The sequence below is a fragment of the Podarcis erhardii genome (assembly GCF_964252035.2).
Source record: "Podarcis erhardii genome assembly, chromosome: 12".
NCBI lineage: Eukaryota > Metazoa > Chordata > Lepidosauria > Squamata > Lacertidae > Podarcis > Podarcis erhardii.
Window position 1 is genome coordinate 28,049,960 of NC_138513.1, and position 16,238 is coordinate 28,066,197.

The 16,238-nt window shown below is 44.0% G+C and overlaps 1 protein-coding gene across 1 annotated transcript; it reads right to left on the minus strand.

Moving 5' to 3' along the window:
- Positions 1-15,288: 15,288 nt before the first annotated feature.
- FERD3L (Fer3 like bHLH transcription factor) lies at positions 15,289-16,032 on the minus strand. The gene has a single exon (XM_081834927.1). The coding sequence runs from the start codon at positions 15,986-15,988 to the stop codon at positions 15,437-15,439; it is 552 nt and encodes a 183-aa protein (XP_081691053.1). The 5' UTR covers positions 15,989-16,032; the 3' UTR covers positions 15,289-15,436.
- Between the last annotated feature and the right edge of the window lie 206 nt (positions 16,033-16,238).

A 16,238-nucleotide genomic window follows, 5' to 3' on the forward strand; every position in this document is an offset into this window, starting at 1 on the left:
GTTTCTGCCCCATTAGCTCCCATTAGTCTCTACCTAGTTCAGCAAGCCCCTGCCAGAATCTGCCAAGATGCCTCTCTGAAGCAGGGTATCAGTCATCTCTCTCTTCTTTACCACCCCACTATCCAGTATATTTCCTTATTTAGATGATTTCTATATTGCTTTCCATTTCCACCCTGCACCACCAAACCATCCCTTAAATGCACTTTTAATATGATGAACATAGTGAAGACTGCAGTTTCCCCCAAATTATTAGGACTCTGCAACTGATCAGGCTGAATTCCAAACCAAACTGAGCCTGGAAACTAATCAGCAGCTCATTCAGTTGGGCCAGGCTCAGTGTTACACGTTCAGACCTCTTGGTCTCAGTCAACAATATGGCCACTGAATTCTGCATCAGCTGCAGTTTCTGAACTATCTTCAAAGGCAGGCCCATGAGTAATACATTGTAGTGAAGAACAAACAAATCAATATTTAATAACTTGAAGCCAGTGTGGTGTAGTGGTTAAGAGCGGTAGTCTCGTAATCTGGGGAACTGGGTTCGCGTCTCCGCTCCTCCACATGCAGCTGCTGGGTGACCTTGGGCCAGTCACACTTCTCTGAAGTCTCTCAGCCCCACTCACCTCACAGAGTGTTTGTTGTGGGGGAGGAAGGGAAAGGAGAATGTTAGCCGCTTTGAGACTCCTTAAAGGGAGTGAAAGGCGGGATATCAAATCCAAACTCCTCTTCTTCTTGAAACATGGGTTGGATTATCACATCCTGAAATCAGCAGCACAATAAAAGGAGTATAAGGGCTCCTTCCATATATATATATATCTCACACCAGGCACACTGTAGGACACACTTAACACAGAAGTCCCATTGAAATCAAATTCAGGTAGGAACCAATCAATGGAAATCTATCAAATCAACAGAAGCATTGTGGCTATTTATACAGCACGCCTGGGTCATCAATCCCTAGATCTCCTTGGTCTACAAAACATGGAAACCGAGGCTGAGAGAATCACAAACCACAAGTATTTCCATGTATGATCAGGGATCAGTGGATCACACTGTTTCTTTCAGTAGAGTATAGAGATTGCTCCAATATTCATACAGAATCATGGGTGTTGTTTCAGTTTAGAGATGTGGTAATTCCATCCTCCAACAGCCATGCTGGAATCAGGTGAACACTATTGATCCTACAAAGGGCCCATTTTCACAGTGGAGAGGGAGAGACTGAAGACATTCTGGCAGGCCTTTAGAGCCCTGGACCTTGTCCAGAGTGAGAGATAGATCCGCACAGCATAGAATCCCCTCATCACCGACCCTTTCCGTAGATAGTTATCTGGATCTTTGTTAACAAAGTCATAAAATGAAGATCAGCAAGTTAAACATCCATGACATCAAATGCTTTAAAAAAATTAAAATGAGTTGTTTTGGGGATGGGTAGGAAGGGGCTTGGTCAGCCATGACAATAAAAAAGAGGCAATAACCAGCTGTCTCTAATGAACTGAGGCAAGCTTTGACCTTGGTCAGCTTGACCTGGGTTGAATTTCTCTTTGCTAACTCCCAAGGCCAGGCTCAGCCAAAACTTGGACGGAGGCCCTTGAAAATGAAAGGATCTGCAGAGGTCCAGCATCACATATATGGCAACGGAACTGGAACCTCGCCAGATGGCAAAATGGTGCCTCTTACTTTTTGCTCTGCTCTTGGGAGGGTAGGTTAGATTGACTTTGTTAACTATCACTGGGATTTCAAAAGTATTTGTAATGTCAAGACAACTGATTCCAAACTTTTTTTAAAAAAAGCAAGTCATGTTCCTAGATATACAGATAAAGTCTCAGGGTAAGGTAAAGGTACCCCTACCCGTACGGGCCAGTCTTGCCAGACTCTAGGGTTGTGCGTCCATCTCACTTAAGAGGCCGGGGGCCAGCGCTGTCTGAAGACACTTCCGGGTCACGTGGCCAGCATGACAAGCTGCAACTGGCAAGCCAGCGCAGCACACGGAACGCCGTTTACCTTCCCACTAGTAAGCGGTCCCTATTTATCTACTTGCACCCGGGGGTGCTTTCGAACTGCTAGGTTGGCAGGCGCTGGGACCGAGCAGCGGGAGCGCACCCCACCACGGGGATTTGAACCGCCGACCTGACGATCGGCAAGCCCTAGGCGCTGAGGTTTTACCCACAGCGCCACCCGTGTCCCGGCAAAGTCTCAGGGTAGGGGAACCCATAGCTCTCTAGATATTCCTGGACTAAAAGTCCCATCACCTGTGACAGCTGACCTTGCTGGTTGGGGCTGATGGGAGTTGAAGTCCAACAACATCTGGAGTTGTCCATCCCTGACACATGCGTGGTCAAATCCTATGCATTTTTACTTAGAAGTAAGAGTCTGAGATCAATTGGGTTTCTTGTAAGTGCCTAGAATTGCAGTTTTGAGGTGAAATCTGATACACACTTACCTGGGAGTAAGTCCCAATGAACATGTCTGAGTAGACAAGTATAGGATTGCAACTTCAGACTCTGGAGAGAGAGCTGATATGAGAGAGTGCTGAAGAGAGGTTGGTATGATAACTAAAAGTTGGAGATCAAGGATTCTAATTCACAATAGGATAGTCAGAATCTCATTTCTTGTAATCCACTGGTTTGAGTTCTACCATCCAGAGCAGGAGAAGCTTTTTTCATCTTCCATGTGACAACCCTTCAGATATTTGAAGCTATCACATCTCCTCTCAGTTTCCTCTTTTCCAGGCTAAACATGCCCAATTCCTTCAACTGCTCTTAATGCTTGGTTTCCAGACCTGTGATCACAGGGTCGCCATATTTCAAAAAATTGCTGTACTTGAGCTATTTGGAGCTATTTTTTAAGGAAAATTGGCAAAAACGACACTGCTGACATGGCTTGCCATATGTCTGGATTTTCCTGGACATTTTCTTTCCCCCTGATTTCTGCCTGGATACTGCTTTCGACTACAGTATTCTGGGTATGTCCGGCAAATTCTAGATGTATGGCAACCCTACATGATCATCTTGGTTGCCCTCCTCTGCACATGTTCCAGCTTGTCAACATCCTTCTTAAATTGTGGTGACCAGAACTGGACACAGTATTCCAGATGTGGCCTGATCAAAGCAAAATAGAGTGGTGCCATTACTTTCCTTGATCTGGACAATATCTTTCTGTTGAAGTATATTGTAAAAAAATATAGGCTTTGGTATACACAAAAAGAAGTGCCTTCATCCTTTTTCCCTTCAGAGAATGAGACCAATCTCCACACACACAGGATGGATGATGATGATGATGATGATGTGGGATATAAATCTGTCAGTCAAGTCCAACATTCCGTGAGAGGACTAACTGCCTCTATGTGGAAGGCAGTTTTGTCAGTTGGTCGGTTGGTCGGTTGCTGCAAGGAGAGTTAACTGGTAACTGCTCGGATGCAGTCTTCTCATGACTCACTACTATCTAGTATATAGTTTATCTGTTATGTAACCTAAGCCTGCCTTCAGAAACAATTCTGTAAACCTGAATGAATCTGATAGTAAAGTAGTTTATGTTAATATGATTCAGATTCATGTGTGTTTTCTTTAAGAGGGACAGAAAGGGATTATCAACCAGGAAGGTATAATTATTGATAGGACTCAAACGAGTTAGCAACCCGCTTGTCACTGCATAAACTCAAACAGGGGATCGTTTAAACTCTGCAAAATTATATAAACGTTCCTAATAATAATAATAATAATAATAATAATAAAATAAAATAAAATAAAATAAAATAAAATAAAATAAAATAAAATAAAATAAAATAAAATAAAATAAAATAAAATAAAATAAAATAATAAAATAAAATAAAATAAAATAAAATAAAATAAAATAAAATAAAATAAAATAAAATAAAATATTTCTACCCCGCCCATCTGGTTGGGTTTCCTCAGCCACTCTGGGCAGCTTCCAACAAAAGATTAAAAATAGATTAAAAGATCAGTCATTAAAAACTTCCCTAAACAGGGCTGACTTCAGATGTCTTCTAAGTGTCAGATAGTTGTTTATTTCTTTGACATCTGATGGGAGGGTGTTCCACACATATTTGAATGGTAAAGTTATGTAGCTCCACAGGCACATCAGAGAAAATATGTGGCTCAGGCTTGGAGGAATCTTATGGATATGCCACGAAGTCTCAGTCAATGCAGTCCTATACACAGTGCTGTGCTGATTACGCAGAGACTGGGTTACCCTTAAGGTTGCTCATTCAGACAAATAATGATGTTCTGTATATATTTACACATTAAAATCGAACTTCCTCTTGACAAATTGGTACTTCGAAATTCTAAGAACCATATCTGGTCCTTAGAACCACAAATAGAAATGCAAAAGATGGAGAATCGTTTTACTTGTTCCCATTCATTTTTTTAAAATGTACATTTTTAAAAAATCCATCATAATATTGATTAGCAAGGCGAAAGTATATCAGTATATAATAACATGGGAATAAAATTTTAATCTCAAATGAGAACACTATTTTGATGTAAACCAAATGACAGCAATATCTTCTTTAATTCTAACTTCTGTACGCTTTGGATCCTTGTTCAGGAGGTGTGAAAGGGAGTGTGTTGTATAACTAATGGCCACAAGAGGATGCAATTTCCCAGAGAACCCCATTTTAATTAAAGAAAAGTGCTTCAGGAAGAAGATCAGAAGCCTATCAGCTAAGTAAACCGTATCAGTTCAACTCTCATTTTCTACGTAATACTTTGGTATAAACAAGTCTATTGCGTACATGGTTCTCAGTAGAAAATCCAGGACCACTCTTTAAACCACTGTGGAATTATTTAGGATTAATCCTGGTGGTTTTGGCAGTTCCATTAGTTGTTCCTTGCACGTTCACATTAATATTTTCATTAGCTTTCAGGACAGAAGAATTTCAACAGAATAACAGTAAATATTTTTTGTATTGCAGCTCTTGCAGTAGCCGTGGGGGATACCAGTCGCACTTGCTACAGCTCAGTCATGTGCCAATTTGTAAATACTATATGGTGTAGGTGACTACTATGAGCTTTTAAAATGTAAACAAGGTGAAATATTTGGTTGAAATCCTGCGCCAGTTATGAAATCCTATTTACAGCAGAGGCAGAAGAACCAGCAACCCCTCCAGATGTTGTTGGACTCCCATCAACCTCAGCCAGCATAGTCAATGGTCAGGGAAGATGGGATCTGTGGACCAGCACTGTCTCAGCATCACAGCTTTTCCTTTTCTATCTTGCAACACCATCCTATGCATGTTTGCGCCAAGAGAAATCCTATTGAATTCAGTGGAATTTACTGTCAAGTAAATGCATGGAAGCTTTATTATTTATTGAAAGCAGGACTGGAGAGCCCCACATTTCCTGTGGGGGAACCATCCAGGGTGTGCCTGGCAGAGGTGGGCAAAGTCAGAAGCAAAAGTGCCAGAACAATCAATGTGACTCTCACCTATTGTAGGCAAAATTCCATCCCTGCAGAATGTATCTACAAAGACATTCTGTCTCCCTCCAGGCCAGCAAGAGGACAGATTCCTACCAGGCAACAGCATTCAAGCAAAGTATGCAGCATAGCTGATAAGGGTTGTGATGTGAGGAGAATCTCAAGAGCTGGTCAGGGAGGCCTGAAGGACTGTCTCTGCTCCCTGGGATGGAGGTTCTCCACCACAATTTAAAGTGGCTTAAGACATTTTTTTAGACGTCGGTCCTCACAGAGCAATGTATGAAGGCAAGAGAAAGAGTCTCAGCAGACAGATGTACAGATTGATATAAGCAGTGCTAATTTTTCCTAGAAAAAGAGGTGCTGGAGCTCACGGTGACATAGGTGCCAACTCGCTGGGGCCCTGGGTGCCCAAGCACCCACAAAAGCACCTGCACCATGAACACCTCTCTTGTTCTCTTATAATGGCAATGGTACCCACCTGAGAGGTGCTGGAATTGAGTTCCGGTAAGTTCTGGCTGGAAAAAAGCCCTGGATACAAGAAGATGGTTTGACTCTGGAGACAGTATCAAATGATGGTGGAGGTCTTCAAGGACTTTCTATATATCAGTCTTGGACATGTAAGGAGTAAATTACGGTAAGTGAAATGGAGTTTCATAGTCATTGTGGTTTAATGAGCAGAGTGTTAGAACCAAGGCAATCCAGGTTTGTATTCCTGGTCAGCCACAAAGTTCACTTGGAAATGTTTAACTAGTATTTCTTAGCTCAATCTACTTCATAGAATTGTGAGGACAAAAAATGGGCATGAGAACATCATATAGTGCCCTGAGTTCCTAAAGTACATTCCTGAAAATTAACACAGTCAAAGATTGGCTTGGTGCAACATTATGAGATATTGGAGAGGGAGCGCTTAGCATTGTTCTCATGTGAGAACTGGTGGCTTTATCATGTAAAATGACTTGAAAAGCCCTTTAGACCTGGACTTGTATGAGATAACTAATGGCTGAGTGCGCATGTGAGCTCAGATTTGAATCACAACTTTCTGTGATGGAACGTACTGGCTGTACAAAGCTTCTTCGCTAAAAGAATGGAATTCATACCCATGAGGACCAAAGTGGCCATCATCTGCCTTACAACAGTGAACAGGTATGTGTGTACCTGAAGAAGGAAAGGGCAGAGTAAATCTTCTTTCTTACTAGAAGCAGGCTGTATTCAGTGGCTGGTGTGAGTGAAAAGAAACAGAAGCTTGTTGTCCCAATATGCACGTATATGCCCTTATGGATATATGGAAATATTTTCCAGCCAGCCTAACTGATTGGAAGCCAATGCTGGAGCTGTTCCAACTCCTCCTCCCTCTCAATCCAGCTAAGGACCACACAAGCAGATCAGCTTGGGCTAATGAATTGGGGAATGGCATCTACCTAGGGAAATTTAAAGCTCATGTAAATGAAGGCTGATTTCATACCTTCTGCAATTATCATGGTTCCTCTCTAGACCTGGGCAGTGCAGTAAGTCATGCCAGGATGTACTTTCTGGCTATTAACCAGAGGTTTGGAAGTTGGAGCCCACCCAAGGACAGCTGTTGGCAGGATTCCTGCATTGCAGAGGGCTGACCCTGGGGGTCCTGTCCAACTCTATGATTCTATGACTTCTATGTGATCATGTCTGAAAGGGGGCAATGCATCAAAAGGGAAGTGAGGATATTGATATCTCTTTCTGGAATATCACTGGTTTAGGCTTCAGATTGTGTAGATTTGAAATTAGTTATAAGTTTTTGCCAGCACTCAATTTCTCACTCAGATCTGAGCAATTTCTTACTGTCACACCTAAGTTCCACATACATTGGAATTAATCCCCAAATGACAAATTTGCTCAGCATTCAAGATCCAATTTCAAAACCTATATCCTGAGTGGTTTTTGTGTGTGTTTTGTTTTGCTTGAAGAACCAATGATCTGAATCCCTATGCATTACTTCAGCTCCAGTTATTGGCTTTTATAGCAGGGATGTTCACAGATACATCCCCTTCTGCCACCTCACTAGTCATGCCCGCTACCTGCATGCGTGATGTACATGGGAAGAGGCCCTATGTACATATCAATGCATAAAACACCTCCATGGGAGCAGGGAGGGGTCCAGGGCCAATGAGGATCTCTCCTTGCATGAAGATGCTCTATGTGCGTATGTTCACACATGCACAAGGCTCCTTCTCATGCACACGGAAAGTGTTAGTGTGTGTGGCTGTCAGGTGCACCAGTGGTTGTGGGCAGGGTTAGCCCACAGTTGAACTCCCCTGGTAAGATGTGGCTTCAATAGCTATATGGCTATTTGGCCATTGGGACATGCCTTGAGGTCCTGACAATGCCCAGACTCCTTTCACCACTGATGTTCTGTTCCTATTGAACATTGAGCATGTCTTGTGCATTTTGTGGGAAGTATTAGCACTGTGCTGCTGCCTTTCACAGATTCCTTCAACGAAAGCCGCTCAATGTATGCACAATGTGTAGCAGATGAAACCAGTTTCATTCTTCTTTTTGGACAGTTACCACCTTATGAGAAAAGCTCTGTACTGAATAATGGCATATAGTGCTGTTTGCCATCTGGACCACCAGGGATGAGGAACCCATGGCCGTGCCAATATTATTGGAATCCAACTCCCATCAGTCCCAGTCAGTGTGACCAATGGCCAGGGACAATAGGAAATGTGCCCCAACAATGCCTAGAGGGCTAGAGATCTCTGATCCCACCCATGTTCATATCTTAGTCATCCAGAGCTCCTAGCAAAACACCATAGATTCAGATTTATCAGACTACCAAAGTACTATATCAACATACAGGGAGAGGTTTAGGTTATTAGCACAGTAGGCTATGGGAACTGAGCTTGCTCTCATATTAACTTACAGTGCTGAAGACACGACATTTGAATGAACAATCCCATTGTGTCAATGGGGTGTCAAACACATCACTGTGAAAAAATATACCAGTGATGTACATCAGGCTTGTTTGTTGCTACACTGTAGCCTTGGGAAGCATAGAGTATATTTTGTTTTAATAGCTTAGTACTGCTATAGGGTGTCTGTTGAACTGTCTGTTGGACCTCACCCACAAATTTCTCCCCCTCCTATCGGATTGTAAGAAGCCAAGGAAACGTTGCTTGGCTAATGTTTAATTCTACACCCGCCCATGATTAACAGTTGTGTTCTGTGTATGAAGAAGATACCATCTTAAGAGGAGCTAAAATATCAGCTTAATGATCATTTGGCAAAGTTTCCAGAGATCTGATAAGATTTTGTGGAAATTCAACACCAACTCCAATGCAGAATAAAATTAATTCCATACAAAAGGAATTTTACCAAAAACAAACAAACCATTATTTCTGCCCTCCCCCTTATAAAGTCTTTAGTCTTCAGTTTCTTGCAGATCTGATTATTCTCCTCAGACTTAAGAAGTGAACAAATCAAACACTCAGACCTGCTGCTTTTAAAGATGTAAGACACAACCCCCCCCAAATAGTATTGAGTTGGAAGAGAGAGGAAGAGAGAGAGGGAGAGCACACTCAGTTTACTGCTCAGTTTCAAGAGATAAAAGGATCCATGAAGGAAGAAGAAGAAGAAGAGGAGGAGTAGTAGGAGGAGTTGTTGTTTGGATTTGATATCCCGTTTTATCACTACCCTAAGGAGTCTCAAAGCAGCTAACAATCTCCTTTCCCTTCCTTCCCCACAGCAAACACTCTGTGAGGTGAGTGAGGCTGAGAGACTTCACGGAAGTGTGACTAGCCCAAGGTCACCCAGCAGCTGCATGTGAAGGAGCAGACAATCAAACCCGGTTCACCAGATTACGACTCCACCGCTCTTAACCACTACACCACGCTGGCTCTCACTGCAACAATCCTTTTAACTGTGGTAGTGAAGTGTAAAGGAGACACATCTCTAAAAGTCTGTGTAGAAAATGGGATTTCAGCAGGTGTAGCTTGCAAGGCATACTATGCCTGCTGAAATCTCCATGTCTATGCAGCTATTCATGAATAGACCAAGACATTTCACTGCCTGATATGCACATAGGACCTCTTCTCGTGTACATTAAGTGTGCAGGTATGGAAGCCATGCTTGTTTAAAGTGATATCACAGTGCTTTAAATCTATAGTGTGAATGTGGCCTTAGAAGAAATTAATAAATGAAATCACTGATGATGATGATAGCTACATACAAAACCCAAGTGGACTTGTAGTTGCATCTTCAACACTGGTGATGGGAGAGGATCCTTTTCTGCACTTGAAGGTAGTAGTATAGTTTAGCACTTAAAGGTAAAGGTAAAAAGACCCCTGACCATTAGGTCCAGTCATGGACGACTCTGGGGTTGCGGTGCTCATCTCACTTTATTGGCCGAGGGAGCCGGTGTACATCTTCCAGGTCATGTGGCCAGCATGACTAAGCCACGTGGGAATGTTCAGGGGTACAGGAGAGGATATATTGTGAGATTATATCCTTATCCAACTTGTGCTAACAAGTTCCCAAAATATCAGCAGAATAAGACATTCCCCTTTTTAAGTTCGCAACGGTAACGTGTGCTCAGGTTCGCTAGAACCTCTATAGTAATTACTCTGGTAATTTCCCCTTTGTTCCCTCTTAAAATACAAGACACGGCACAGTCTTTCATAAAACTATAAAAAAGAGTTTACTCACGTTCTGTTCACAATAGGATCCCAGAAGGCAGAAAGGCTTAAAAAGGTAACATACATTTAGAATCTATCTTATAAGAAGATAGTCCCTTTCTCCTCTCTTGGCTGGGTGCCAAGAGGGCATCTTTAGCAGATGTTGCTTCTTCGAAGGAAGATGGCAGAGAGAGAGGGATGGCTGCCCCTGCCCTGTGCTTTTAACATTACCTGCACAGGTGAGGCCACACCCACCTCTGGTCACATGCAGAGGAAGTCTGTCCCAGGAAGTTTACCTGCTGGCTGGACAGACATCCCTCCCCATGTCTTAACATGTACACTCTAGGAATGTTGTAATTGACTGCTCCTGTGTTTTACATCCCACAAGCCGCTTCTGGTGAACCAGAGCAGTGCACGGAAATGCCGTTTACTTTCCTGTAGGAGCGGTACCTATTTATCTACTTGCACTTTGACGTGCTTTTGAACTGCTAGGTGGGCAGGAGCTGGGACTGAGCAACGGGAGCTCACCCCGTCGCAGGGATTTGAACCGCCGACCTTCTGATCGGCAAGTCCTAGGCTCTGTGGTTTAACCCACAGCGCCACTCGCATCCCAGTTTAGCACTTACAACTCTGTTAATCAGCCATTGTGATAGATCAGGGTTTCCCCAACTCGAGTCTCCCACTGTTTTTGGACTACAACTCCCAGAATCCCTAACTAGCAAGACCAGTGGCCAGGGATGATGGGTATTGTAGTCCAAAAACAGCTGGAGAGTTGAGTTTGGGGGACCCTGTGGTAGATCGTGAAACTGGGTCTTCTGTAGCCAAAATATCTTCCAGAACACCAAGCAGAAGACAACTCTCATGTACTCAGGGTAGGTGGGGAATGGGGAAGGAGAAGATTATATCACAGTCTATGGGGGTTAATTACACCCATCTGTCACCCAATTTTCACTTTGACATAGGTTTGCCATGTGACACATACACCCAAAGTACATCCAAAAAACTACCGGAAGATTCAGGACATCCAAAAGAAAGTATGTCTTTACAGAGTGCATAGTTAAACTTTGGAATTTGCTCCCACCAGAAGTATCGATGGCCACCAACTTGGATGACTTTGAAAGAGGACTAGAGAAATTCATGGAGTGTAAGGCCCTCAAAGGATACTAGCCGTGATGACTATTTAACTATTGGGGGCAGAATTCCTTTGAAGACCATTTGCTGGGCATTACAGGAGTGAAGAAGACTCCCTCACTTAGATTCTGCTTTGGGCTTCCCATAGGCATCTGGTTCGCCTCTGTAAGAACAAACGGCTAAACTCAATGGGTCCTTGGCCTGATCCAGGTGGGCTCTCCTTATGTTCTTAAGCACAACATTAGTGATTGAGTAACCATCTGTTAGGAGCATTTATTTTTGGCTGCTCATTGGGCATATCTCCATTCAAAATCTAAACCAGTTCCAGATCTGTTTAACTCAAGCCTGCCAGCTAAGGAACTCTGGGACTATAGTTTTAGAATCAAAAGTCTCTAATAAAAAATTTCAAAAGCCCTCAGAAAAGGACAATTCCCAGGTTTCTTTGAAGGAATCTATGCTAGGAATGTGGAATTTGTATTGCATTTCTAATATGATTTCTTTTTTTTTTATTTGGATGTGTAAACCACTTAGATGTTACTGTTGAAATACAAAATGGTATATAAGTTAAATTAAAAATGTCCCAAGCTGATTGGGAAACACTGCCCTAAGTGATTTAAAAAAGAAAAAGGCGGGTGAATAAGATGCACTGGCTGAATATTCCCAAAAGATTCTGAACCAGAAACTAAGGTCATAATTATTTCCTGGGTGGTTTCTTATGATATGTTTTGTACTCTGGTTCTGATAGCTAAATAAAACCAACCATCCAACACACAATCACTTCAGTTATAAAGTGTGTTTACCTAATTTGTTGAGAGGTAACCAATGTGATGCCCTCTAGAGATTGGGCTCCAGTGTGCATCAGTCCCAACCTGCAAAGCCAATGATCAGGGATAATGGGAGCTGTAGTCTATCAACATCTGGAAGACACCATTTTTGCTACACCTGTGATCAGCAGCAGCCCGAGAAGGACCAAGTCTCCACTTCTGAGTATTTTGAAGGGAAAAACCACAAATTACTTGCACTCTTCACCAATGAGCTATTTATATGTTCTCACCTACCAGAAGCAGGATCCAAAGGAGGGTGATCTAATGTGGATATGGGTTCTGTTCCAGGCTTGAAATTCCTGTGGGAACATTCAGCAAATCATCACATCCATTTGATGTATGTGTAGAACAGACCACAGATGACATACATTTCCAATGCCTGTATTTAATCCAGAACATCTCCTAGTCAGATAATCAAATTCTGTCTTCCAAAGATTATACTGGGTATCAGAAGCTCAGTTGCTACATGGTTAACCTATGGACATGCTTTTAACAGATATTTTTATTTTCTGTGTGTCTGGCTACTGGTTGATACCTGGCACGACACCCTTGCTCCACTATGAAGTTCTGCTATAGTAAAGTCATAATAACTAATTGTTTGAATACTATAAAGACGATGAATTTGGGGGTGAAGCATGAACAGATTTTTTTCCCTGGCTTTTAATTTTTTTCATTGTAGAAAAACGCAATTTAGTCATGTTCAAGTGTTTTAACATTAAGCCAAGAAGGGGAAAGTAACAACATTTGTATTATTTGGCAGATATGTGCTTAATTATGAAGAATTCCACTTAAAATAGTGATAGCATTTTAATTTTATCAAAGCACACTAGGTGGAAAGCAGAGTTGTGTAATGAACACAGTATTTATTTTATGAAACCAAAACATCAGGGAACATCTGAATACTTTTAATGAACTTGTCTGTGTCTGACATTGTCCAGTGTGACAGAGTGAAATATAATCTGATCACAAATATCCTGGTATGTGAAATCCACCAGTTATACCATGAACTCCAGGCCAGTCTCTGTAGGAAAACACATCCAATTAACTCTGAGATAAATGATGAAGTCTAGGGAGCCATTTTAACAAACACACAAAATACTATATCATAATCTAGATCATTTCCAGTTTATTGAGCATTATACTAATTAGTTTGTAGGGAGCTTATACAACACCAGCTATTTATAACACATGCATTCTGAAATGCTTGTGGGGAGGTTATACAAGGTTGCATCAAGCAATTGTTGTCCCCACACTTTCCAGTGCAGTTTCCCCATCGCCACAAAAAGTCCTGTTCTTTCTCAAGCAGGTTTTGTTGCACAAAACAGCCACTGTAACTGGATAGCCTGAATTTGCGGATATGCACTTGAATCCCACCTGCAAAAAAGTGAGAGTCTGGAAGCCACCTAAGACAATATAATATCAGTAAAAAGAATATTTGGAGGCAAATTTCAACTGTGATAAATATATTGTCAGAAATACAAAGGAGTGCCTTTCTGGCATAGTTCCAGACTTTTACAAAGGCAACAATGGCATCTAATGCAAATTGTGAATGCCCTTACAGTTTGCCCTTACATTTCACTGGAGTCAAATAGAAAAGACAGAAGCAACAAACACTACACTGAACCTGGATGGATATATTAAAGTTAAAGACAATCCAGTTCAGCCAAAGTACTTGGAAGCACAAATACCACTTCACATGATATCTTATATGATCCAGAAATTAAACTCTACGTCAGAGGAAAGATGTTCACCTTGGAACATGCGATGGAAGCATCTTCTCCTTCTTTGCGGGGGGGGGACGACGACATGAGTGTGGATTTGATGCCAAAGTGCCCCCTGGCACATGTACCAAAGATGGTGGCGGTGGGAGCAAGAAGCCACCCACCTATGTCTTCATTCATACATTACAACGTATTTGACTTTGCTTAGTGGTTAAAACCATATGGCTTGTGAATTGAGCAGACTGTGTGTGTGTGTGTGTGTGTGTGTGGTCTTTGCTCTCTCAGCCCCCACCTTCCTGAAAATTCGACAGCTTCCCCACCCCACCAGCATTTCAGTTCCTTGATGGAACAGGTGACTATGTATGAAGGAGAGAAGGAAGATCATTAAAACATAATCGTTCAGTTTGTCAAAACGAAGATTACATCCGATCACTTTGTGGTAGTAAAAAAACCCGTCGCTGGGAGGAGGGGTGGGTGATTGGGGCGTTAAATAGAAAATGGAAAAGGGAACTGTGAACATATCTGGGCCAACTGACAGCCACCCAGCACTCTGGGGATCCACAAATTCCTCTGTATTCCGCTACACTCACATTGCCCCCAAGAAGCCTTTCCTCAAGAATTGTCTTGCCTTCCTTCCCTTGCCGAGATGGAAAAGCAAGGAAATGGAAACAGGTGCATCGTAACCCGCATTCTGAAAGAGGGCGAGAGAGCGGCGCGGGAGGCATGGGCGTAGCCAGGATTTTTTTTTGGGGGGGCAGGACTTTATTAAGAGAGGCAGGGCTTTTGTTAAGGGGGCTGAACCAACGTGTTTGGTCAGTTAGTTAAGTATTTTTATTGTTTTACTTGATCTAGGGGGGCAGTGGCCCTCCTCTCCCCCCCCCCGGCTACGCCCGTGACTGGAAATGCCTTTGCCCCCCAATCGGCTCATCTCCACTCTCTTCTTCCGACAGCCATTACATCCCCTAAACTCAATCAAAAACCCTTTTCAGCTTCCCATTAATGTTCCAAGCTACCTGCTGATTTCACATCCCGTAGCATTTCCCCTCTCTCTCCTCTTCTACCTCGCCTGGATTTTATTCCATGTCTTTCCAACTTTCGTCCAGTGCGCCCTTCCTTGCCTGGAACCGCACCCCCAGTTGGGCGGCGCCAGAGGGGCGAAACCCCACAAATAAGGAGCTAATCCCCATTTGTCCCCCATTTCTGCACTTCTATAATTAAAAGGCTGCTATTTTCCTTTCTCACCCACCTAGAAATATACTTTGCCCCTTCTGCGCCAACCCCTCAGAAATTTTTTTTCTGGCTCCCTCCTTTGAAAACAAATGGCCCTGGGATCCCAACTCTCGGGAAGAAAGCGTGTCAGGTCGCCCACTGGGGGTCCAACGACCCCTTTCCCTTGTCAGTTGCAGCATCATCCCATCAGATCTCCTCTCCCGTCCAAAAGAAGCGGCAGAGGAGTCCTTCCTTGCAAGTCAGCCGTGATAACTGAAGAGTGCCAGTTATATGGCTTCGACGTGCGCCCGCTCCTTAGCTTCTTTAGAGAAGACCGACTCAGGAGCTGCCTTCAGCCTGAAGGAAATGTCTCCCTGCGTCTTCTCTCCCGCCTTCCAGCCTGCCTCGGGAGCGCGCAGCTATGGGCTTCTGAGTGCTCTCCATCCTTGGATGGACGGCCCCCCGCCTCGCCCTAGCTGCTCCCGCGGCCCTCCAGCAGCTCGGTCATGAAGGAGATGTAGACGATAGCCAAGCGCAGCGTCTCGATCCTGGAGAGGCGCTTCTCGTAGGCGAAGGTGGGCACCTTCCTGCGCAGCTGGTCGAAGGCTTCGTTGAGGTTGAACATCCTCTTCCTCTCCCGCACGTTGGCCGCCTGGCGCTGCGTGTGCGTGATGAGGCGCTTGCGCTTGGGTCTGCCTAGGAAAGCGGCCCTCCTCAGCCCTCCATCTGGCCCCCGTTCTCTTTCCTCCTCCTCCCCCTCGTCGTCTTCTTCCACCTCGGGGTCTTCCTCACCCATGCGGAGCAGTCCTCCGGAGGCAGTAGAAGACCTTTGGCCAAAGGGAGCGCCGGAGGGGAATGCGTAGAGATCCAAAGGGGCCGCCGCCAGTCGGGGAAGCCCTTCGGTGCTGAGATCGGCCAACAGGTCCAGCATGGATGGGGTCCCCAGCCTTCCTTCGTGGTGGTGGTGAGGGGGCCATTCGCTGGAGGTGGAGGATGTGCTGGGACTAGTGGTGGCGGAGGTCATAGTGACTTGAGCGGTCCTCTGACGCTTATAGCCCCGACGGGAAGGCGCTGCTGGTGGTGATGATGCTCGTGGTGGGCATTAATATTTATAACCCCGGAGGATCACCGGATTAAGGGCTTGGAGGAGGCTGGCCAAAGGGGCGAGGCTGATGCGAAGCGACAGGCGAGGCTGTCGGAGACACAGGAGCCTTGCCAGAGGCGAGTTGCTGCCGGGGACGAAGCAGCCCTTGCCCCAGAGATGAGGCCGCCAG

Bases quoted from the DNA above. Each gene is read 5' to 3' on its own strand.
- FERD3L (XM_081834927.1), bottom strand. From the start codon at position 15,988: ATGACCTCCGCCACCACTAGTCCCAGCACATCCTCCACCTCCAGCGAA.